This window comes from Drosophila kikkawai, chromosome 3R (assembly GCF_030179895.1).
Source record: "Drosophila kikkawai strain 14028-0561.14 chromosome 3R, DkikHiC1v2, whole genome shotgun sequence".
Taxonomy (NCBI): domain Eukaryota; kingdom Metazoa; phylum Arthropoda; class Insecta; order Diptera; family Drosophilidae; genus Drosophila; species Drosophila kikkawai.
Window position 1 is genome coordinate 18,532,071 of NC_091731.1, and position 23,242 is coordinate 18,555,312.

General features: G+C 43.0%; 6 protein-coding genes across 12 annotated transcripts; 4 read left to right on the forward strand and 2 right to left on the reverse strand.

Annotated features, from left to right (window-relative positions):
- The first annotated feature begins 1,238 nt into the window (after window positions 1-1,238).
- sosie lies at window positions 1,239-5,148 on the forward strand. Its single transcript, XM_017176093.2, has 4 exons — window positions 1,239-1,826; window positions 3,173-3,319; window positions 4,526-4,702; window positions 4,920-5,148. The coding sequence occupies exons 1-4, from the start codon at window positions 1,682-1,684 to the stop codon at window positions 5,009-5,011; spliced, it is 561 nt and encodes a 186-aa protein (XP_017031582.1). The 5' UTR covers window positions 1,239-1,681; the 3' UTR covers window positions 5,012-5,148.
- A 1,270-nt stretch (window positions 5,149-6,418) lies between these two features.
- Window positions 6,419-15,796, forward strand: Esp (Epidermal stripes and patches). 2 transcript variants are annotated; one of them, XM_017176137.3, is made up of 6 exons: window positions 6,419-6,879; window positions 11,938-12,562; window positions 13,598-13,845; window positions 13,911-14,682; window positions 14,743-15,045; window positions 15,106-15,796. In XM_017176137.3, the coding sequence occupies exons 2-6, from the start codon at window positions 12,424-12,426 to the stop codon at window positions 15,606-15,608; spliced, it is 1,965 nt and encodes a 654-aa protein (XP_017031626.1). In that variant the 5' UTR covers window positions 6,419-6,879; window positions 11,938-12,423; the 3' UTR covers window positions 15,609-15,796. The 2 variants fall into 2 exon arrangements, with proteins under 2 accessions (XP_017031626.1, XP_070143533.1); XM_070287432.1 differs by having other exon boundaries at window positions 12,383-12,562.
- Window positions 15,797-16,186: 390 nt separating this feature from the next.
- LOC108081144 (60S ribosome subunit biogenesis protein NIP7 homolog) lies at window positions 16,187-16,965 on the forward strand. The gene is made up of 2 exons (XM_017176185.3): window positions 16,187-16,345; window positions 16,397-16,965. Exons 1-2 carry the CDS (start codon window positions 16,290-16,292, stop codon window positions 16,881-16,883), a joined length of 543 nt encoding a protein of 180 aa, XP_017031674.1. The 5' UTR covers window positions 16,187-16,289; the 3' UTR covers window positions 16,884-16,965.
- A 135-nt stretch (window positions 16,966-17,100) lies between these two features.
- Window positions 17,101-20,553, forward strand: Nct (Nicastrin). Of its 5 annotated transcripts, none has more exons than XR_011445430.1 (8): window positions 17,101-17,299; window positions 17,444-17,539; window positions 17,596-18,285; window positions 18,345-19,158; window positions 19,221-19,432; window positions 19,492-19,702; window positions 20,011-20,147; window positions 20,215-20,553. XR_011445430.1 is itself a non-coding variant. In XM_017176107.3 (7 exons), exons 1-7 carry the CDS (start codon window positions 17,236-17,238, stop codon window positions 20,033-20,035), a joined length of 2,112 nt encoding a protein of 703 aa, XP_017031596.1. In that variant the 5' UTR covers window positions 17,101-17,235; the 3' UTR covers window positions 20,036-20,553. The 5 variants fall into 5 exon arrangements, 2 of the variants coding, with proteins under 2 accessions (XP_017031596.1, XP_017031604.1); XR_001770944.3 differs by adding an exon at window positions 19,841-19,951 and having other exon boundaries at window positions 17,102-17,299; window positions 20,011-20,553; XR_001770945.3 differs by adding an exon at window positions 19,841-19,948 and having other exon boundaries at window positions 17,102-17,299; window positions 20,011-20,553.
- HDAC11 (Histone deacetylase 11) lies at window positions 20,215-21,850 on the reverse strand. Its single transcript, XM_017176150.3, has 2 exons — window positions 21,634-21,850; window positions 20,215-21,575 (listed from the first exon to the last, which is right to left on the reverse strand). Exons 1-2 carry the CDS (start codon window positions 21,823-21,825, stop codon window positions 20,733-20,735), a joined length of 1,035 nt encoding a protein of 344 aa, XP_017031639.1. The 5' UTR covers window positions 21,826-21,850; the 3' UTR covers window positions 20,215-20,732.
- Window positions 21,851-21,994: 144 nt separating this feature from the next.
- On the reverse strand, window positions 21,995-23,205 carry CAH4 (Carbonic anhydrase 4). 2 transcript variants are annotated; one of them, XM_017176172.3, is made up of 5 exons: window positions 23,001-23,205; window positions 22,583-22,939; window positions 22,415-22,528; window positions 22,249-22,328; window positions 21,995-22,190 (listed from the first exon to the last, which is right to left on the reverse strand). In XM_017176172.3, the coding sequence occupies exons 1-5, from the start codon at window positions 23,139-23,141 to the stop codon at window positions 22,169-22,171; spliced, it is 714 nt and encodes a 237-aa protein (XP_017031661.1). In that variant the 5' UTR covers window positions 23,142-23,205; the 3' UTR covers window positions 21,995-22,168. The 2 variants fall into 2 exon arrangements, with proteins under 2 accessions (XP_017031661.1, XP_017031651.1); XM_017176162.3 differs by having other exon boundaries at window positions 22,378-22,528; window positions 23,001-23,204.
- Between the last annotated feature and the right edge of the window lie 37 nt (window positions 23,206-23,242).

The window sequence follows — 23,242 nt, forward strand, 5'->3', positions numbered from 1 at the left end:
AATGGCTCTAATGCCTCCGTCATTATTATAACACACACAGCTACCAGCACACCAGCTAACCGTACAGCAAGACGAGGACGGGACGAGGACGCTGCTGCCACCACCAACAACAGTTACTACAACCACATAGAAATGCACGAAGGCAAAGCCAAAGCACCAACTACCAACTACAGGTAAAAATCCATCTTCGTTAACCAAAACCCGCTCACGAAACGACGAAGCAGTTACAAGTGCGTCGGAGTCGGAGCTTGCTTACCATACAACAATATATGCCGAACCCATCCATCCTGCCCGCCCAAATTATACGGAGCCAGCCGCTAGGCAAGTTCAAAATCTACCCGCAGATTTGCCTGCCCGCCTCCTCTTAGCCAAGCGGAACATTAATGTAGTGGAATACCCTTCGCCGGCCCGGGGGATCTCTTAATTATGCATGCAGGCAGAGGCAGGTGACTCTCCTCCTGGAATCGGATTTTATGGATGCCCTGGAATACGTGAAATTATTTGGGCTCTCCTGGATTTAGATAGTGCGTAAAAATAATTTGTTTTGTCCCAAAATTGAAGACAGATCTTGGCAGCAGTTAAGATTAAAACCAATAAATCTGATTTGTTTAGTTCCAATTTGTTTTTGGCCAAAATTTAATCCCCAATAATATGAATATTCATTAAACCAGTATTTCTGTTTGCCAATTTTGTATGCAACGCTTTCTCTTGAGATATATCTTTTAATTAAAACAAGTTCGTTGACGTATATCAACAAATTAATGGGCAGAAATGAGAAAAAATTGATTATTTTGAATACAATTCTGGGAATAAAATAATAGCCAAAGGTTGGCATTAAATATGTAATTTATTGTGGTCCTTGAAATCAATATTTTTTGTTAACTAATCATTTCTATTTAGTTTAGTTGAGCAAATTCAAACATATTAAAAACAAATATACAAAATATACAAATTAATTAGAATTTCCTTAGCAAAGAGTATCTAGGTAACGCCATAAACTTTGGCTCCGTGCTGGGAAAGGGGTTCGCTTCTCGGACGAGCAGCTGTGGGCTTTGGGGGTGCTTCAAGGAAGGCGACGGGCAGGTGCTAGGGTGTGAGCCTTACTGAGTGTGTGCCTGTGTGTGGGGCGTCGGTGGCGATGGTGTGCGCGAGCGCCAAGTAGCCCAGCGAGTCAGCAGCGACGTCGCCCCAACTTAAGCTCCGTGTGCGCCGCGAATTCTTCACTTGCATTTCGAACGCGCAGGCGACTGGTTGGAGCTACCGTCTCAAGACCTCGAGACCTCTAGACCTCGGGACCTCAAGACCCCATCGAAAGGATACAAGTACCCCAAATACCCACACAGTTGAGGAGATTTTTGTCGGAGTGACGCCTTCCGTGCGGTTTTATTTTGCAACGGACTTTCTTTCCAGAGCGGAAACAATTTCGGTGTGAAAATTTGCATAAAATTACCTCGCGAAACCAGCAAAGGAAACAAAGACGTTAGGGAAACCGATTTAAAGCCTTTTGGGCAGTTCTCGAGCTTGCAAAGTGCGTGAGAAAGTTGTCGGTGGCCCGCGATTTTACATAACACCCGAATTACCGTCGTCTCCGGGGAGGGCAGCAGCGGCTCCATCTCAATCTTAGTCTAAAAATCTCGACCCGAAACCCGATAAATTTCCACGCTAGCACCCTCGTTCCAAAATGCAGCCCCTGAAGCGTTTTACACAATGCGGCAGCCTGACCATGCTCTTCGGCATCTTCATCATCCTCTTCGGGGTCAGCTCCACGGCACTGACCACCTTCGGCAAGACCAACAACGGGCCACCGCCCACGCACCTTCCAGTGGGTAAGCAGAGTCCTCGACCAGGTCCTCATGGGGGTTGGCCATAAAAAATCAAATCGAAGTCCAGGCTGCCAAGGTCAAGAGAGGTTTCTGACACATTTACATTCACAATCAAAAATTTCACTGCCTAAGTTGCAGGGGTTAATTATTCCGTGAAACACGGTAACAGTTTTTGAATAAATTTCCAAAGGAAGAGCTTGAAGGATTAAGGTCCTACAAGTGATTTATTTAAGATATTATTTAACTTTATTTAATTGTTACATTTTCTGTTCGGATAGAGTGCTAATATAAGAGGCTTTATATGGATTAATGTGATGAAATTTGGTTGAAATTTGACTGCTTTATTAGTGTGTTTAATTGGATAATTGAATAATACAATTAGATTATTTAAATGTAATATTTAGATAATTAATTAGATAATTTAATAACACACTTAAACATTAATTTAAATCTTTTTATATGGCGTTTTTTAAATAAGTTATATTTAACGTGTTAAAGTGTGTGGCTTCCAAAAAGAAACTAGATATTTATTAATTAATTAACAAGGTTTTCCTTCGTGCAAATTAAAAGTTCAGACATAATTAGTTGAAGACAAAGATTCAGACAATTTAAAAACCTTAAAGAATAATATAATAAATATTAGAAACTTAATTTTTTGTAAATTATCAATGAAAAATGGATGTATATTCAAAAATACATATCTTTTGAAAATGTTTATAAAGAAAAAATACATTAGAGCACTTGAAACATGTAGTTAAGATTTTAAGAGATTTTATTTAAAATTTCTAAGTATTAAAATTTCAAATTTATATTTATTCAATCATATTTCTCAAGCTTAATAAAATACCCAAAGAACTTACAATCTGCCTTAAGATCCATAATCAATCGCTAATTAAGACAGCTTAATGAATGCTAATATGAAAGGCAATAATTAAAGTTGGCTCGAGCTAAGCATTTGTCATTCGATTGACTTTGGAGCAACCGCCCACAGATAAATGGAATAATAATTATGGCAAAGAGCCAGCAATTGAATGACACGACACACAACACAGTACTAACACACAAATCGAGAATTGATCAAACAAGTCACTCAAGTGCAATGACAACCCACGCTCCGCACAAATCAGGGACATTAGAAGTGGGCTCGGGGCTGGTAATAGGACTGTGATTGGAGTTGGCAAACAGTATTGTGTGCCGAGAGGCTAACCGATGATTTGTGCCGACAGCGGGTCGGGGCAGGGTCACAGTAGTCACACAATTAGCAGGCAATTAGTCAAACAAACTGATAGTCCAATTGTTTGTTCTTGCCCCCCAACCCCCGTCCTGATTTGATTTGCTTGCCTTTGCAGTGAAAGGACGCGAGTGCTCTGCCCATGATGACTGTACGGCGATAGATCGCACCAGCTGCGTCAAGGATCCGAACGACTACAAGTTGCGTTGCCTCTGCGGCGATGATACTGCTCCTGCAGGTGGCAATTGTCCAGATGTCCTTAAAGGTAATTATAAGCATTATAGTTTATTCCTTTGTCTATAGCTTAAGGATAATTAAAAGCATTTAGTTAACTTACTTAATATATTGTCGTTTTCCAATTACCTTTTTTTTAATAGACTAAAAATATATAGCTTGGAAGTGAAAAATTGGTCAAATATATAGAAATTATTACGCAAATCCTTTGATTAATTAAAATAAACGGTTTAGGGATAAAAATGATTAGTTTTGCTACCTAAACCCATACAAATCTTAAGCAAAAATCCTAACAAATATTTCTTCAAGAGTTTTGTATATCAAGCTTAGTTTTTTATAACTTTCCCAACGTTATTGTTTTAAATAAAAGATTCTACATACTGTTCCAAATTGTCTTGTTCTCCGCCCAACCAAGGATTTCTTTGAAAAATCCTTTAGCTAGATGCTGGAAATAGAACAGCCAACAAAAAGTCAACTTATTGCTAAGACATGCACATTACATTTATTATTTAAGAGGCTCCGCTGCTTTCTCGGAGGCCTTCTCTGTGATGATGTGCCTCAAGTGGCAGCCAGGTGGATGAGTTGCAGGTGATGTGTCCAAGGCGCCGCCTAAATGAGAATTAAACAAAGCATCCATCTAGGTGGATACTGCCAGGGCCCCCTTGGCCCCGCTCCCCGCTCTGCCCCGCTATTTGCGTTCTTATTTATTTAGTTTTCGTGCGCAATTCACACTTGTTCTCCTTGTGCTGCTCGCTCGGCGTCTTGGCTCCGCGGATCCTTGGGTCCTGCGCCCTCCATTGTTGCCCTGCCGGCAGGGCATACTCCAACGCGGCGTGAAAGGCTCTCTCGCTTTATGGCAGCGCAATGTCGATGTCGGATTTATGTTAGGATGTCGTGACTGCGACTGGGGAGCCCAAACGAGGCGGCCAAATGGGAAGCAAATGGTAATGGGAATCGCCATCGCCGCAGTGCCAATTTGTGACATGCACAGCCCCGAGAAAAGTGCCATATGCGACATTTGCATGCACATGTCCGGTCTCTAGAGTCTTGGCATCGGGTATTACTTCCTAAGTGACAGATCCTCGTCCGGAGGATTAAGAAGAAGGGGTTTGAGTAGAGCAGATTAGCTGTCAGGGTTTCTTGATTGCTTTTGTTGTAGATTAACTATACTTGATTTCTTTTTTCATTAGGAAAAAGGTATTGTAATTGTTATTCTTGTATCCTTGGAACCTTGCAGGCCTGCGTCACAAGTGCAACAGCAACAACGACTGCGAGGACGGAATGGTTTGCCAGTTCGAGAATAGTAACCGCACCATCGGCGTGTCCAAGTTCATGTCCAGCAAGACCAAGCTGTGCCTCTGCGACAACGACAACGGCTACGTGGAGGATATCCTGCACGACATCTGCAGCGGAGGTCCTGCCAAATAATTTTAATTAATTATTATTCCTTTGTTTTATTTCCTTTGTTAATTTTAATTTCATAAATCGGACAATACCAATAACCAGTTTAACTGTACTGAAAAATCACGTTATACAAGTACGAAAAGCTTATAATTGCTTCTTTTCTTAAATTCTAAAAAATATAAAACAAATTCTATACCAAAATCCTAACAACTCTCTCCGACTTGCAGCCAATCTCAATGCCCTGGTCAACATCCTGATGTCGATCTGTTCCCTGCTGGCGCCCTTCTTGGTCTCCGCCCAAATGCGAAAGCATTTCTAGGAGGCGACCGTACGAGGAGGAGGAAGAGGAGGAGTTCGGAGTCGTAGTTTGGCGTTTATCTCCCCTAGTGATCCATCAAATGTGCCTCAGTGAAACCAACATAAACCAAACATCATCAGCCCCAGCCCCTGTCCCTCTCGCATGTGAACCGAGCAGAAGATCAAAGTCTTCGGAGAAATAGAGAAAACCCCAAGCGGAAAGTAGGAAAGTTCAGTCGCCATTAGCCTAAAGGTCGTTCTATTGTATAAGTTTCATATATACCACCGTCAATTTTATTCGCTTCTCACGGAAAGTTGCGTTATATATATACAACGATATACATAATTATATTATCTGATAAATGTTTTCTATAGATCCCCTCTCGACCTTAGTCAGTACCCCGTACACTAGTCAACCAGAAATAACTTTAGTGGAAACGTTTTGCACCATTTTATTGTAATTTTATATGTACGTGTGTCCAAGAATAATAAACAAGAAACCCCGAAAAGGAAATTATACATAATGATAGGCAAACTTATCTGCAGCACTGTGATTCAAATCGCTTGACATCGCAATTATAAATGTGAAACATTTTAAATTTTGTATGTATCCAACCTAAAATAGCTTTACGAGCTCATAGCCCACAATCAATACAGAACAAAATAATAATAATGAAATAAAAATGAAATAAATAAATTTATTTATAAAAAATGTAAGGTTCAAGGCCGCTGCATACGGGATTTCTGGTCTCTGATTGCATCTTTCGGTTGCAGGGCCGGCTAAGAACTTCACCCATTAAAACCGTTTTCTCTGTAGCTGTATCTATATTATTTAATAAAACTCTTTAAAAAATAAATAATGTTTATTATTCGGTGATTTATTGGGGTTTTTGAAGGTTTTTTTAATATTTTTAAATATTTTTAATATTTTCTGGCAATGCATATGAAGATTCACCTAAAAATCTTAATATGCATTGCCGGAAAATATTAAAGTTTAGTTGTGGAATGTTTTCGAGATTTAACGCTACTTTTACCCTTATTTCCTGATACGTTCCCCCTTCTCCAGTTCCTTTTTATTAACACTCTAAATGAATCGGTTATCCAACCTTCATCTTTAACCCAACCAGCGAGATAAATGCGCGCGGCATTGATTATAAATAGATTGGTACAGATTTAATGCAGCATAATAGTTATCAATATGTAAACAAGTTGGCTATTTTGTAATGCCAACACCTTTCGCCTGGCCCCAATCGAGGTTTACTTTCAAATATCTCGCCGAAAAGCGCGAGAGAAATGGGGAAACTGTGCGAAAGCTTTCCCCGCGCCAAAGCTCGGCTCTCGGCGCCGACGAAAGCAAACAGCGCCACGCTCCGCTCCCACAAACAATTGCACGATCGGTGCCGAGGAGCGGTGACAACTTTCGAGGGCTTTCCGGGCCTCGAGATCTGAACGGGCCGCAGTAACGCCTATTTACTTAACCGATCCGGCTGTGCGATCAGCCACCTGCTCGCCCGTGAAAAATCAGACCTAAAACTCTGCGAGTCGCGTGTGTGCAAGAATCAAGATAGATACTCGCAGAGATATAGACGTTTATGGCCTGCATTCGCGATTTGCATGCGAACTTGACTCGACTCTCGGAGTGGTGCCGCATAAATATTCATCGGCATCAAACATAGTTATTAGAACGCACAGACAATGAAGAACTGGCAGAGTAAAAATTCAATTTGAGGTGTGCGACGCGCGCCAAAGTTAAAGCGAATAAAATCACATTTCCGGTGGCACCAAATCGTTTTGGGCCAAATTCAATAGAGAATAGACAGCAACTGGCATTCCAACTATAATTGGGCTATTTGCGCCCCTTTCCCCTCAACCACACACACACCAACAGGGGTGAGCCACATTTTTCCAGCCTGACATCAGGCCCAGATGACATCCAGATGTATTACAGACATTTCGAGATATTAAATGGGGCAACCTGCAAAAAAACAGTTGTTAGAGAAAATTCCCATTGCGAGTGTCGTAAGTCAGATGCGGCTATCTGCTTTTTAGCAGCTCTTTTGGGCCCAAATTCATTGACGCAATTTGGACGGTCGATTAACGTTTAACACTAAACGATTACCAATTTGTTTATGACTACCCTTTAGCCAAATCCCTATGCTAATTGGCCTCATAAGATCCCATAAAATGTGCTAATTTTATGATATCCTCAATGAAGTGTCAATTAAATGAATCATTTTCGATAATATTCGCATCTCCAAGATGCTAAATCTGAAATACGCACTCAGATTAACTTGGTTATTTTTAAGCTGTTCTAAGAATGAATTTCGTACTAAATTTGGAATTGTTTTCACTGCAACAAGACATGCGATTTATGGCATGCGGCAGTAAGAATTCGTCGTTAGATTACGTGACGGAAACGAGGGAACGTGTTTAAAACATAGGTTCCCTAAATGGGTGGGTTAGTTAATCCAAACACGGAGTAGCTGTCGTCGTCTAGCCCATTTTAATTGCTCAAGAACCTTCAGTTACCAAAGAATAGGGAAGTGGCTCATAATTTATCAAAAAGTTCCCTAAACGGAGACCTATTTTCTATACTCTTCTTACAGATCAGGAGTATTTCTTACTCCCCCCTTTCACCTCTTAATCATTCTGATTATTTCCGAAATATTCTCAAGTGCCTCAAGCTGAACCTATCATAAACTGCGGCTTGAACTGGTTAAGTTCGGTTTTGATCACTTTAGATATACTATAAGCGTCGTGGCACATCTTAAACAATAGCTAAAACGAACTCAATGAAGAGATTTCAAGATATTTGGCTGGTTGTATGATAAGATTCCGCACAGATTCCAGTTGTGGTTTCCTTTGATGCGTAATCGAGTCGAGGGAAACGCGTTTTGCATAAAAATCGCAAACTTATCAAAAAACTGCGCGCCATCAAATATAAACATTCGAGTCATAAATATTCAAAACAAATCAAATAAAAGCCGGTAGCAGTTCCCCCCTGAGACCAGACCTAGACAGTCGCTGATATAGATGAGGAAACCCGTTTAAAGAGGTTCTAAATTCATTTACCCTGCGATTAATCACCCATTCAGTCAAATAATTATGAACTAACAAGGGAATTGTAACTGTGTCTCCGTCTCCTATAAGGTAACTTTAGTTAGTTCAGCTGAATTCTGTTTGTTTTAGTTTTTGAGTATCACAAAGTGCACACTCTCTGGCTGGCGACCAAATTCATTGTAAATAAACTGCAAGACTGCCAAATTCTGGGAACACCGAGTATAAACAAGCTATTTTTATGCCCTGACATTGACTTAAACAATTGAGCCATTCATGAAAGAGGCCAAAAAGAAATCTGAAATTAGTATACATATTGGATTAGTTGTTAGCACTGTTTTCTGGAAAAAAATAACGTTCATTTGCAGGTAACAAAGTGCCGAAAGATATTTAAGAACAGATTCCAACTACCTCATTTCCTAAATAACTACTCCCGATCACGTTCTACTAGTAAAGCTTAAGGTATTATCTTTCTATTATCCTTTAAAATGTGTAACATGCAGTTATCTGAACCAAAATGCTAATATAAATGCCTCTGAATATGGTGTAACATGTTGTATACGTGATTTTCTTGCCATAGTCTCACATTTTTGCCAAAACCAAACCCTCCTAAATACAGCTTTCAGATACACGGATAGGTATATATAGGAATCCGCAATCTAAAAACAAACCGAACGCATTTAATTGAAATGGGCGACAGTTCGTTGGCCGTTGCTTTGTAGAAATTGTTCGCTACGCCCTATGAGATTTGGAAGTCATGCGAAATATATTTCGAAATTGGCCCTGTAATTTGAGCCGTAAAACAGTCAAATGAAAAAACAAACAAACTGGAAACAAGTGGACGGAGAGCAAAAACTGAACAGCGAAATGTAATTGATCAATTAATTGAACATTTGTGCTTCCTGTTGACCATTTTGCGGGCTTATTAACCAGATTGTGAGTTTTTAGACACCAAATTTAAGGGAACATCACTAAGGGGCATTGAGGAAAGTCACGAGTATTTTAAGGAATTATCGCAGCTAAAATGTGTTTACTTTTGGGGGGACAAATTTCCATGGCAAAGGTCACACACCTGTCGAGGTGCAAAGTTCGAACACGTGTGTGCCTCAGGGCGGGCAGCTGTGTAATATTTAAGTGCGTATGAGCAAACTTTAATTGAATACAATTATTATTTTGTCGAGGAAGTTTTAATTTGAAGGCAATTAGCTCAAGTCCAGTCCCGGTGATTTCCAGTGCCATCCAATTGACTTACACGCCCACATTTCGCACAAACTTGCTCCCCCACCCACTCACCTTCACAGTGTGTGGCTCTTAAATAGTTAAAAATAAACCAAAACAAAGGGAAATGCCTTTGGAGAGTGTTCGCGGCGGTATTGCAAGCGCCAGCTTGTTTGACATCATCCAAAATTAGCTTAAAGACTCGCCAGAAGGAGCGTCCCCGCAAAGTCACAGTGGTTCCAACAAGATCAGCTCATTGAGAGCTAAATGAAACCAGTTACCGGCGTCTTGACGTATCTATCTTTAACAAAAAAATAATAATAAATTAAAATAAATTTATAAAAATGAATGTGTTGTTGCAAATAAACTATTTGCCACCTGACCGATAGTATCAAGTCATTGGACTGCGTTTAGGAAACAAAATGCACAACAAAAAAGCCACAGAAAAGCTACAAAAAAGCCCCAAAACATAAAGTAGTTTCAAAACGTGTAAGAAAGTTGAGACAGTTGAGATCAGACCTGAAAGATACTCAGTAAAAAAACGCTATTTCAAGTTTCACAAATAAATTATTAAGTAAGCATTTGTTTAAAGTTTTTCAATGTAGTGAAGGAGCCAATTCCGACCCCATAAACCATATATAAATTCTTGATCAGCATCAACAGGGGAGTCTTTCTAGCCTTATAGTGAAGAATAAAATATTTTTAAATTTTTTTCAAAATTTGATAAGGGGTTACATTGTTAAAATTCTCGGAAACCGGCAAAATTTTATTTTTGAAAAATATTAAATTCAGTTGGCAAATTTGTTAACCTAAACCTAAACTAACACAGACCTGTATTCCGATTTAAGATCAATGCATTTTTGGCTTAGTTATGATAGTTTATTGAAACTCAAAAATGACTTAGTAACTGAGTTTCCAAAGTTTTTGCGAGGAGAAGTAAGAAGAGTAAACTCAACTATTAAACTCAATATTTATTCCATAAAAACGCTTTATGTACCTGTTTTATTATCAAAAACTTCATTAGGCCTAATAGACCTCTCAAGCAGTGAGTATCAGTAACGAAACCGCCTGCTTCTCCGTCTTTGAACTTGGCCAGACTATAAAGACACTGATATTTATGGCCTTTTATCATAAACAGCCCGTTTCAATTAATTTAAATATTTCCATTTGTCACAGTATCAGCTGTCTAGGAAGCTTTTTGGCAAAGTTAGCTTGAATTTAAATGTTCATCTCGAATTCCAAGTGCAATGCTTCTGAAAAATGCCGTAAATTAGCTAGTTTATATCCATGTGGCAAACTCTGACGGTTGCTTAGAAAGTTTCAATCTGAAACTAAATGAAAATACACGTTTTACTCATACCAAATGTGACAACTTTTTGAATGCATTTTGGTTTGGGAATCACACACTTTTATGCATTTACAAACTCATCTTGCACAGAATTAACGTTAATGCCTATCTTATGCCTCGAATTTCCATCGGAAACCTATTCGACCCCAAGCTGTCGCTACGCCGTGCATTTAAATATTTATTTACCCATGACATTTTTTGGTATCGCCTTTTGTTTGCCTAGCCTGGGGTCTTCGCTTATATAGTGTCAAGTTCATCTCTGAGATATTCAGAATACTTGACGCAACTATTTCAACGGCGAGCTTGGCAAGGGCTTAGATTTCATTATTTGAATGTCTGGAAAGCTCAGCAATGTGGAGAAATAATAAATAAATTTCAAATTATAAACCAAATTATTATAATAATGAATTACACAAATACTTAAACTTTTATGACTCAATAAATCCCATTAAAGTATTTAGGATAATATTTTTAAAAACTTTCCGACAATGACTTGAGTTTCTTTAACATTTTTGAGTTTTATTCACTTACAGAACCTTTAAAACTTTTGGGCACTTAAAAAGTGACTCAAACGTATTACAAAATGGATTAAATGCACCTAAAGTATTTCTAAAATAATATTTCTGAATTTTAATGACTCCAAACAAAGGACGTTTTAAGAAAAATATGCAAAGCCACTTTCAACGATGATAAAAACCAAGTCTGAGCCAGAAAGTATTGCTCTATTCGAGAATATCTCTACAGGTTTCCATGTGCATGGCCGAGCTACTGCACTCGGTCACGCATTTAGACAGTGATTTCGTCTGCAGCAGAGTGGTCCGGTCCAATCTGGTTTGGGTCAGCCAAAAGGTCTTAGCACATTACCTGGCCTCGCAAGAGGTGAAAACCCCCGACTGGAAACGTCTTGAACACAAAGGAAAATATACCTGTACCTGTTCCTTTTAATGAGTGGAAATTTTCCCTCAGGAAAGTCCCAAAAAATGTAGGGCCCATCATTTGGGACTCATTTTCGGACTCCCCCGCTCAGAGTTCTGGGTAACTTTCCATTCCAGTTATTCAGAAATATATCGGTGGAGAAATAATAATAACAAACAACAACAAGTGTTGACCGCACTCTCACGTGTTGGTCGAATGCTTCGAAAAAATGCCGAGCCAAGCGAATTATTATGGACTAATACGAAAAGAATTTACAACTTCCTTTCCTTTCTTCTCCCCGATCAGCGAAAATCCGAAATCGGAGACACAAACAGCACTAAGTGCTTCGAAAAGGGAACGAATCACGCAATGGGAACTCATGTTTTTCTGTCTTTATCCATTTTCCCCAGGCTCGATTATCAGTTTAGCTGGCTAGGTTCCCTGGGCAAGACAACAACAACAATAATACCGAGCTAGCTTCAGGCCCGAAACTGAGGCCCGCCGACGACTCGATATACTACGGCAAACAACAATGACGAAGACGCCGAACAATAATAACACAGCGGAGCGTCAACAAAGTTTTGATTTTTATAAAAGACAAGGTTCGCATCAAGTACAAAACAGTTTCGTTCGAAACGCTGCCGTGTGAAGAGCACAGCGACCAGAACCGAGCGGGCGAGCACCGAGCATCTTTCAGATACTTTCTACCTAGCTACCTAGCATCTAGCCGTACAGACTAAATAGATGCATATACGACCAAACGCGAGTGTCTGCAGTATATCTAGTGTCACCTGGTGCCATCCCGGCAGCAATTACTTTACGGGGAACCCCAATTAACCCGAACTTCGATCGCAGTGTTTGTTTTTGAATTTTTGCATCCAACCGCGGGACCAAAGATGAAGTCGAATCCGGCCGCGGATCATGTGTACTTTAACGACGGCTTCAAGTGCTCAACGATCAGCATCAGCACCAATCTCACAGACCAGAATGGCAGTGGCAACAGCGTGGGCTCCCAAGGATCCAAGGAGTTCATTCGTAAGTGTAACTAACAATGACAGCATCTCAATAGAGCTGAGACGTAGAGCTCGTTATTTGGGTCGATTTGATTTATTTTGTCATGTTAAAGACACCTCAATAATTGAAAACTGATTTAAACGTCTTGAAATTCTTGACGATAACTGATATATTGTATCTCGTAAAGTCTAGAATTTTACTAAGCAGTTATTTAGTTTTTTCAGTCTCAAAGGCTTATCTAAAGTGCTTACACAGATTAAAGATAATTTAATTGTGTGGCATATACAAATTATTAGCAATTTGATTTATTAGTAATTTTTGCACAAATTACCATTTAGTTATTGGAGTGGCTTGAATGGCTTAAACGATTGTACCCATTAACTACAAATTGGAGAATTGTGAAATCAAATTAGAACTGCTTTAATGATTTGTTCAGAATCACGAAAGGCAACTATCGAATTTGCAGCATTAGCTGAGCAAACATTTTATTACGCAACAAAGTACTTGCGAATTTTTTCGTTTCGAACTTTTTACCACAAATTACAGTTGATTTCATAATTAGTTCCTAGCTTACGTGCAATTAAATTAGTTAACTGGAATTCAGACAATTTTTCCGACATCTAATCGAATTGGAAGTGAAAACGCAGCATCAAGTATACGTCTCGTGCTCCCCACTCTGAGATAAATGCAATTGTTTTCCACGTTTTCTCAGCCGTTAAGCTGCAGCCCTAGGCCTTGGCAATGAAATTCGCGTTGATCATGGATCAGAACAAAAAAAAAAAAAAAAATATAGTAAAAACGCCAGCAATTACAATACCAGAAAGCAAACAGAAATGCAACTGTCTGAGATCGGCCCAAAGGGGGAAGTGGGAGTGCGAGTGGGAGCAGATGGAGCGTGGGGCTGCTATGTAGTACGTGATTATGATTATGATTATGAATCACAAGCGAACTTAAAACCAAGTAGAGCCGCTGTCGTAGTCAGCTCAGCACAGCTTTTTTTACTCACTCTTCCGGCATTTCTGACCCATTTCTCCGCTTTTGTTTCGACCTTTCCAGTGACCGAGGACGGCAAGAAGGTGAAACCCCCAACGAGCACGCTCGACTGCACCCACACCTGGCTGCAGGACTGTGCCCGACGCACCTTCAACCGCAAGACCCTACACAAGCGCCTGCCCATAGTCAGCTGGCTTCCCCGCTACAACAGCCAGGATGCAGTGGGCGACCTGGTCGCCGGCATCACCGTGGGGCTCACCGTCATTCCACAGGCGCTGGCCTACGCGGGCATTGCCGGACTACCCGTAGCTGTAAGTAAAAGCCCGAAAATGAAATCACTAAAATACTAATCGTATTCGGTTTTTGTTCATTTTAGTATGGCCTTTACGCCTCGTTTGTGGGCTGCTTTGTATACATCTTCCTGGGCAGTTGCAAGGATGTGCCCATGGGTCCTTCGGCGATTGTGGCGCTGCTTACTTACCAGGCCGCCCAGGGATCGTGGCAAAAGTCCGTCCTCCTCTGTCTTTTAAGCGGAATAGTAGAGCTGCTGATGGGCCTCTTTGGGCTGGGATTCCTCATAGACTTTGTGTCGGGTCCGGTCTCCTCGGGCTTCACCTCCGCCGTCTCACTCATCATCCTCACCTCGCAGATTCAGAGCGTACTGGGGATCACGGCCAAGGGCAACACCTTCGTAGAGATCTGGACGCAGGTCTTCCACAACATCGAGCATACGAGGGCAGGAGACACGGTTTTGGGACTCACCTGTATCGTGGTCCTGCTGCTAATGCGCAGCCTCTCCTCCTGCCGCATTGGACCAACGAATGAGGAGGAGTGTTCCACCTTCCAGCGGGCGGTTAACAAGATTCTGTGGATCGTAGGCACCGCTCGCAACGCCATCTTAGTGGTGGTGTGCTGTGCCATGGGCTACATGCTCCACAGCGAGGAGCACGGTGCCCCCTTCAGAGTTGTGGGTGAGATTCCACCTGGTCTGCCCAGCCTGCAATTACCGCCCACATCGGTTAGTGCCAATGAGACAAGCGATGGCGTGGCCCAGGGATTTGTGGAGATGGTGCACAGTATGGGCTCTGGCCTGGTGGTGATTCCACTAATCTCACTAATGGAAAACATTGCCATCTGCAAGGCCTTTGGTGAGTGAAAAAAAACTGGCTTCTTTTCAAGTTTTTCGGGCTGACAAATAGTTTTTTCAGCCAACGGTAAACCGGTGGATGCCTCTCAGGAGCTTATCGCCATTGGAACAGCCAACATCTTCAACTCCTTTGTCCAGGCCTTCCCAGGAACTGGAGCCTTGAGTCGAGGAGCAGTGAACAACGCCAGCGGTGTCCGCACTCCACTGAGCAATATCTACTCCGGTGGCCTGGTGATGATCGCCCTTGTCTTCCTCACCCCCTACTTCTACTTCATTCCTCGGCCCACACTTGCCGCCATTATCATAGCCGCTGTGGTCTTCATGGTTGAGGTCAGGGTGGTCAAGCCCATGTGGCGATCGAAAAGTGAGTACTAATATCAAACCAAGTTTAATCGAAATAAAATAATCCAATGTAATATTCCAGGAAGTGATCTAGTTCCTGGCGTGGGAACATTCGTTGCCTGTCTGGTCTTGCCTCTGGAGTGGGGCATCCTCATTGGTGTTGGCCTAAACGTCATCTTCATTCTCTACCATGCAGCGCGTCCCAAGCTCACTACCGAACTCCTCACCACACAGTCGGGCGTGGAGTACTCCATGATCACGCCTGACCGTTGTCTCATCTTTCCCTCGGTGGATTATGTGAGGAATCTGGTCAACAAGCAGTCCATGCGTCAGAATCTCCCCGTGGTCATTGATGCCTCCCATGTGTATGGAGCTGACTTTACGACAGCAACAGTTATCGACTCTCTGATCAGTGACTTTAAACAACGGGGGCAGCTGCTCTTCTTCTACAATCTGAAGCCCAGCATTTGCGCCATATTCGAGCAGGTTTCGGCGGCCCAGTTTGTGGTCTACTACCAGGAGCAGCAGCTGGACGAGCTGCTGAAGGAGAGGCACTACGTTCAAAAACGCCTGGAAACGGCATGAGGCATGAACTTCTCCTGAATACGTGATACTTTATAATTAGAATAACTGTTTGCTTTAGTTATTTATGTATTTGTAAGAGTTTAGTATTAGCCAGAACACGAACACTATTAGAAATAAGTTTATTACGGACTTAAAGAATAGTAATAGTTACTTTAATTCAAGAAAAAAATACTTTTCAAAATGGTCAACCAACTTTTTATTAATTTGTTCTATAATGGGTTTTTAATAGCCAGACACCTAAATATTTCATTTTAACGGTTTTTATTTCAAAATTTGTATTGAGAAATCGAAAAAAAAAGTATCTATTTCTAGTGTCGTAGAGGGATTTTTGACTTTCTAGGAAGAACTTTCAGTGGAATGAAATTTAAGAAAAACGTTAACGGGCTAAAGTTTGTATTTTTTGTAATATTAAGCATGGATAAATCCGCTTTAAACATTTTTCATTTAATTTTAATTTAAAAATGTTAGTTAGTATCAATTATCGATAGCAGGTTATCACTCGATGGGCAACCAGTGTTGCCAGACCGTTTTATTTGGATATATAGCTAAACCGTTTCTAGCCAGATTTCGTGAGATTTTTTAGGAAGAAAGCAAAACTTGCATATGGCAACGCTACTCTTATTTCTCACGTGTAGCGGTTTGTTTTCCTCGTTTTCCTAAATTTAATTTAAATACTTAATTATGAAACGCCTGAGTGACGAGCGTGCCAAGATCCTGTTCGAGAAGCTTTCCAAATAGTGAGTAACCCAATAGTTTCGTCGATACCGTGCTAATATGGATGTTTGCAGCATTGGCACAAATGTGAAGCAATTGATTGATCGGCCGGATGGAACCTACTGCTTTCGGGAGCACAAGGATCGTGTTTACTACGTCTCCGAGCGCATCCTAAAGCTGAGCGAGTGTTTTGGCTACAAGCAGCTGGTGTGCGTGGGCACCTGCTTCGGCAAGTTCTCCAAGACGAACAAGCTGAAGTTCCAGATCACTGCTCTCAATTACCTGGCCCCCTACGCGCAGTACAAGGTGTGGGTGAAGTCCTCGTTCGAGCAGCAGTTCCTGTACGGTAACCACATCCCCAAGACGGGCCTGGGCCGTATCACGGAAAACGCCGGGCAGTACCAGGGCGTGGTGGTCTACTCGATGAACGACCTGCCACTCGGATTCGGCGTCCTGGCCCGCTCCACCACCGACTGCAAGACCGCCGATCCCCTGACCACTGTCTGCTTCCACCAGTCGGACATTGGCGAGTACATTCGCACCGAGGAAACGCTGTTTTAGAACCGTATATGATAAGTGCTATATTTTTACATGTTTTTCTGATCATGTTTAGGTAAATTATAAGTCCAAAGTAAAATTCAAAGCGTTGGTGTTTTTGAAGTTGGGAGGTACAAGGCGAGGGCAATTCGGCTAATATGGTAATATTTCAAATTATTAGTTAACTTTACAGGCCAAGATTAATTTTAAATATTTAGCACATGAATTTAGTACACTTTGGCCTTTTTCATCTGCAGAGCGACGGTCACACTGGCAGTAAAATGTTTTTGTTTTAGCAAGCATTATTGCCTTTCTTTTTGCCGAAATCTTGGAAAAGCGAACGACGATAAGAGCACGGCTAACAAAGGCCCTTCCGATGGAAAAGCGTTTAAGTGCGGCTGCGATATGGCTGCTCATGGTGCTGTACGGCGCTTCTGTGGGTAAGTTGACGAAGCCAGACATCTGGCGGTGCCTGCTTTTGCTGACTGTGATTCCTCAAGTGAACTCCCACGCCCCCTTTGCCAAAGAAGTCCAATTCGCCCCTGCTGACTCACCTAAGCCTCTGTTCTCTGTTTCATCCGCAGCTCAAGGCGAACGGACGCGCGATAAGATGTACAAGCCCATTTTGGGGGCCAGCTGCTTCCGGCGACTGAACGGCACCCACCAGACCGGCTGCTCCTGTGAGTGCTTGACGTAAAATGTCCTGGCAACAGTTTTTAATCTTGGTCTTCCACAGCAACCTATTCCGGCTCCGTGGGCGTGCTGCATCGGATCAATGTGGAGGCCGACTTGGAATTTCTGCTCGCTGGTCCGCCATCGCCGCCATACGCTCCCATGATACCGCCGCACCTGTTCACCCGCGACAACCTGATGCGACTGAAAATGGCGGGGCCGCAAAACATCTCGGTGGTGCTGCTGGTCAACCAGACGAACAATATGCAGCAGTTCTCGCACGAGCTCAACTGTCCCAACCAGTACAGCGGGATAAACAGTAGCAGCGAGACCTGCGATGCCACCAATCCGGCCAAAAACTGGAATCCCTGGGGTACCGGTCTCCTGCACGAGGACTTCCCCTTTCCCATTTTTTACATCGACGATACAGATGAGATCGAGAAGCTGATGCAGTGCTTTGAGAAATTCAACAACAAAGACTACAAGACGCACGCCCTGCGTAGTCTATGCGCCGTGGAAGTCAAAGCCTTCATGTCTGCCGCTGTCAATACGGAGGTGTGCATGCGCCGCACCAACTTCATTAACAATCTGGGCGGCAGCAAGTACTGCGATCCGCTTGAGGGACGCAATGTATATGCCACTGTGTATCCTCGGGAACCTTTACTTAATGATGGAATCGAGGTGCTCAGGACGGATGAAAAGATTATAATGGTCACTTGTCGGCTGGACACGGTTAGCATGTTCGATGGAGTTGGTAAGCGTTGGCCTATCCAGTTTTCTTATATTTACTAACTTATTTTCTTGTATTTTTAGGCGTAGGAGCGATGGATTCTCTGATGGGTCTGGCTGTTTTCACGCAGGTGGCAAATCTTTTGCGGCAACTGCTACCGCCTCAAAGCTCGCTGCCCGATTCCCGTCGAAATATTCTCTTTGTGACTTTTAATGGAGAGTCCTACGACTACATCGGATCACAGAGATTTGTCTACGACATGGAGAGACTCGAGTTTCCCCCAGAATCTGCGCACAGCCCACCGATTGCCTTTGATAACATCGATTTTATGCTGGACATTGGTACGCTGGATGACATAGCCAACATCAAGCTGCATGCCTTGAGAGGATCAGATCTGGCCCAGAAGCTGCTGGGACAGCTTAACAATTACGCCAGGGCATCGCGCTACGGTTTCAACCTGAACATTCAGTCGGAGATTAGCGCCCACATACCGCCCACATCGGCGCAGTCTTTCCTGCGGCGCGATCCAAACTTTCGGGCCCTCATTTTGAACGCGAGGCCAACGAACAAATACTATCATTCCATCTACGATGATGCGAAAAATATAGACTTTACGTATGCGAACACTAGCAAGGATTTCACGCAATTGGCGGATGTTGGCGACTTTAAGGGGCTGAAAGCCGATTCCCTGCAGATGAAAGTGCGCAATATATCTTCAATTGTGGCATTGGCGCTCTACCAGACGCTTACTGGCAAGGAGTACACAGGCACCAAGGTGGCCAATCCACTGCTGGCCGATGAGCTTCTTTATTGCTTCCTCGAGTCGGCGGACTGTCCGCTGTTTAAGGCCTCATCGTATCCTGACAGTCCCACTGGCTTGCAGTTACCTCCGATGCGGTGAGTGTTTATGCTAAAAAATAAAAGAGATAATAAACATATAATGCCATATTTTATTACAGCTATATAAGCGTCTTGGGTGGATCTCAGGAGTCATCTGGTTGGACGTACCGTGTTCTGGGCTATCTGCTGTCACAGCCTCAACCAAATATTCCCAAAGAAAACTGCACCAAATTGCCGCTGCACTATTTCGCCGGCTACAACAACGTCGGCGAGTGCCGCCTTACGACCCAAAACTACAGCTACGCCCTGAGTCCGGCCTTTCTTATTGATGGTGAGCTATCCTCCTTTGCTGGTAACTAAGTCTTGTTTTAAATATTTCGATCTTACTAGGCTACGATTGGAGCTCGGGACAATACTCTACATGGACCGAGTCCACCTGGTCCCAGTTCAGTGCGCGCATCTTCCTGCGTCCGTCCAATGTTCACCAGATCACAACACTCAGCATCGGCATAGTGGTGCTCATCGTCTCCTTCTGCTTGGTGTACATAATAAGCTCACGTTCGGAAGTCCTCTTTGAGGACTTGCCGGCTAGCAATGCCGCGTAAGTCTGCATTTGCTCATTCGTTTTTTTTTAAATATTTTTTGGGAATCCATAGCCACCATCAAACTGTCATCTTCAGATCATTGTGTATTCTCTTTGGTTTACTTTTAATATTTATTTGAGATTTATTGTTTTTAGATTGTTTGGTTGATGAAGTTACGACTGCCGCAGCGGAGCCATCATCATCGTGTTCAGCTCGTGTTCATTCCACAAAACTATGCATGCATCCGCGTTAGCAGTTTTGATGTAGTTAGTTTGCTAGCGTTCCCATTAATCGCTCTCTGATATACATGTGTGTGCCCTTTTAGGTTGCCGCCGCCGACGGCCTGTTAGTCAGTGGACATCTTCAAGAAAATCTAAACAAATGCCAGGAAAAGATCTGAAAACAAAGACACTATAATGATATTCTAACTCGTAATTTAAGCCATTAAGCAAACGTTTATTTGTATGTATTTTTGTATTTTAAACAAGTAAATTAGCCTCTAGCGACTATGTTGTATCATATATAATAGATATTTAACCGATTGCGACAAAATCCGTACTCTCCTGCGCAAGAAATACGTTCTGTTTACTTATCCCAGCCCTTCGCCCGTTTCGCAGTGTACATAGAGGTAAACGAAAAAATAATAATGTAACCCCTAATAATGCCAAGGAAGAGATGTCTGTACAAATATTGTGACAAGAACTGCTATATGTAAATCCTAAAACAATGGAAATATTTATACCATCTGCATCTTTTGCAATACTGAACTTAATGATCTGAAATCATCACTTCATAGAAGACAAATAATTATTATGATAACGACTCTAAATTATACATATATATGTTTAATAAATTTTGATAAGGTGTACAGCAAGTGTTTTATTGCCAGATAAACCAGTATTCAGTATTCCTTTCACAGCTCTCGGTTACACAAGTCCATCTTCATCTGAAAACTCTCCGTTTTAGGTAGAGTTTTCTTAATACTCCAGTAATTCTCAGCTTTGTACTACCTTTGTATATTATACAATACAAAATCCTTATCCAACTTTAGACTAGCAAACCCTGCTGACGCAAATTGACAATGGAATCGGCTATAACGCCTGCAGATTGTTTCAAGTAGCCGCCACTGAGCAGCATCACCACCGGGATGCGTAATGCCCGGAATGTACTAAACACCAACCTATCACGCTCCATCACTCCCTCCGCCGTAATGGCCAAGTTGCCAAGCGGATCTCCCTTGAGCACATCGGTGCCCGCATTATAGACGACGACATCGGGACGGAACTCGGCTAAGGACTGCATTAGACAGCGGCGCAGCTGCCTCAGATAGTAGGCGTCCTCTGTGTGGTTGCGCAGCTCCACCGCACAGCGAATGCTCTCCTTGGCCACGTGATCCCGCGGATAGACGAACGCATTGTACATGTCCAGAATGTAGACGGCGGCCACGTTGCTGAAGTCACGCTCGTGGCCATTGCCCTGATGGGCGTCCAGGTCTACGATCATGATGCGGCGCACCCGGAAGGGCTCCTGTTCGAACAGCCGGACAATGAGGAGCGATATATCTGCATACGGACAGAATCCACCGCCTCTGGTCGAGCAGCAGTGATGGAATCCGCCGCCAAGGTTGATGGCCCATCCGTAGTCCAGGGCCAGCTTGCCGGCGAGAATGGAGCCGGCCGCCTGGAAGCGCATCGGACGGAGATAGGCCCGCTGGATGTAGCGATTCGGAACGAAAGCCATGATCGGAACCTCGGCAATGCAGGCCACATTCATGCTCCACTTGAGCGACTTCAGGTAGCCCCTAGTGTGTATGCGGCGCAGCTGGTCCTTGCTCAGCTCCTTGGGCTCGTAGAAGCTGCCGTCGTCTAGCTGGAGCTCGGCGCACAGGAACTGTAACGAACGCGGCGCTACATTGTGTGGCGCTGGAGGACACCGGATACATACACACCTGCTGTATGTGCTTGCCCTTGGCCGCATCGAAGGGGTGCAGGCGTTCAAGGCCAGCGAATCGCACTGCATATTCCCTGGAGTAGACGATGGGCAGCTTGCTGTCAGAGCGGGCGTCATCCCGCTTTACCCAGACCACCTCCTCGGAATCCGCGGTCTTCTCGTGATGCACTCGCTCCGTAAGACGCTTCATTTTTTCCGGAATTCAGGCCTATGTAACGGGTGGATACATCCGTTCGACACCAGTTGAACTTCCTACGCAGCAAGAAAATGCATTTCCGAGACTTTTCGGGTTGGGGGCTGATGTGGGTGGCAATAATCAGCTGTTAGCCGGCTAAAAGCTTTCATGGAAACACTTGGGCTTAAGCTTTCCCAATGGCATACAAACAAACATATATTGCACATTTAACATCACAATTTATATGGTTTTACATTTTACATTTCACTTGCATTGCCTTTACTTAGATAGACGGGTCTTTCATAATCTTCCTGTAGATCCCGATAAGTATTAAGGACACGCTTGCCATAGGAATCCCTCAGCTGCCAGAAGTTTCGCCACTAGACATGGGTAGTAAAGACAATTAGTATTTGGATTTTGATAAAAATATTGTCTTACGTAGTCATGTGGCACATCGACAGGAGTAAGAAAAACGAACCAGAGGACTGCCTCAGCACAAGGCGGAGTGGTAAGGGAACCTATAAAATGATTGTAATTACAATGAGCCATCCCGCTTTCTGTACCAACCTTGGTAGGCCAAGTATCTGTGGGGGTCTATACTAACAAAGAGGTCTTCCAGGGCCATCCTCCCCTGAAGGGGTTGGATACCGTTTATATAAGAAATCTCTCCGACCTGCTTGCAAATGTCTGTCATTGCCGGAGACTCATTTTGTGGAGCCTATGTTGGAAGTGAATAAAATCTGAACAGGATTAACCGTATGGATCGTCGTACCTCCGAGTGCCTGAGGAGCACAGCCAAAACGGCAAACCCATTGCGATGCAGAGCAGCTTCCTGATTGTTCTTGTAGATGGCATTCTTGTGAACTATATGGAGTTCCCCATCGTAGAAGTGGCCATCCAAATGGTGCTCGGATCCTTTGCACAGCTCTGAGCCCCAATGGAAGTGCATTTGCTCGGCCTCAAAGACATGCCCGCCCTCAGTGCTGATGCTCAAAGCGGGTTGCTTTCCCTCAACAGTCTTTGGGATCCTCATGAGCACAGTCACCCCATTGTTGGTCACCGTCACGGGATCCCCCAAGAGTTTGTCATAGTTAATCATCTTTAGTTTGGGAACATTACACGTGGTGCTCTTTGGAGGAAGTTGACATTATCCAACGTTTTTCTAACTTTTTTTAAGGAAACATGCTCACATTAGAGGTGCACAGCGCAATAGGGGACTGCCTTCGAGTACCCTTCACGTTCCAATCTCTTCCTTGCTTGTCATAGTTATAACCAAAGTGACTCCGGGTCCCGGAATGGGTTAACGCAAAGCTCCTAGCCACAAGAAACATTTGTACAATTTTTATAGACTTACAAAACCCAGGACTACTATACTTTTGACTAAGTTTTCAATACGAATATGTCTTTTGTATTCTGTGAATTAAAACAGTGA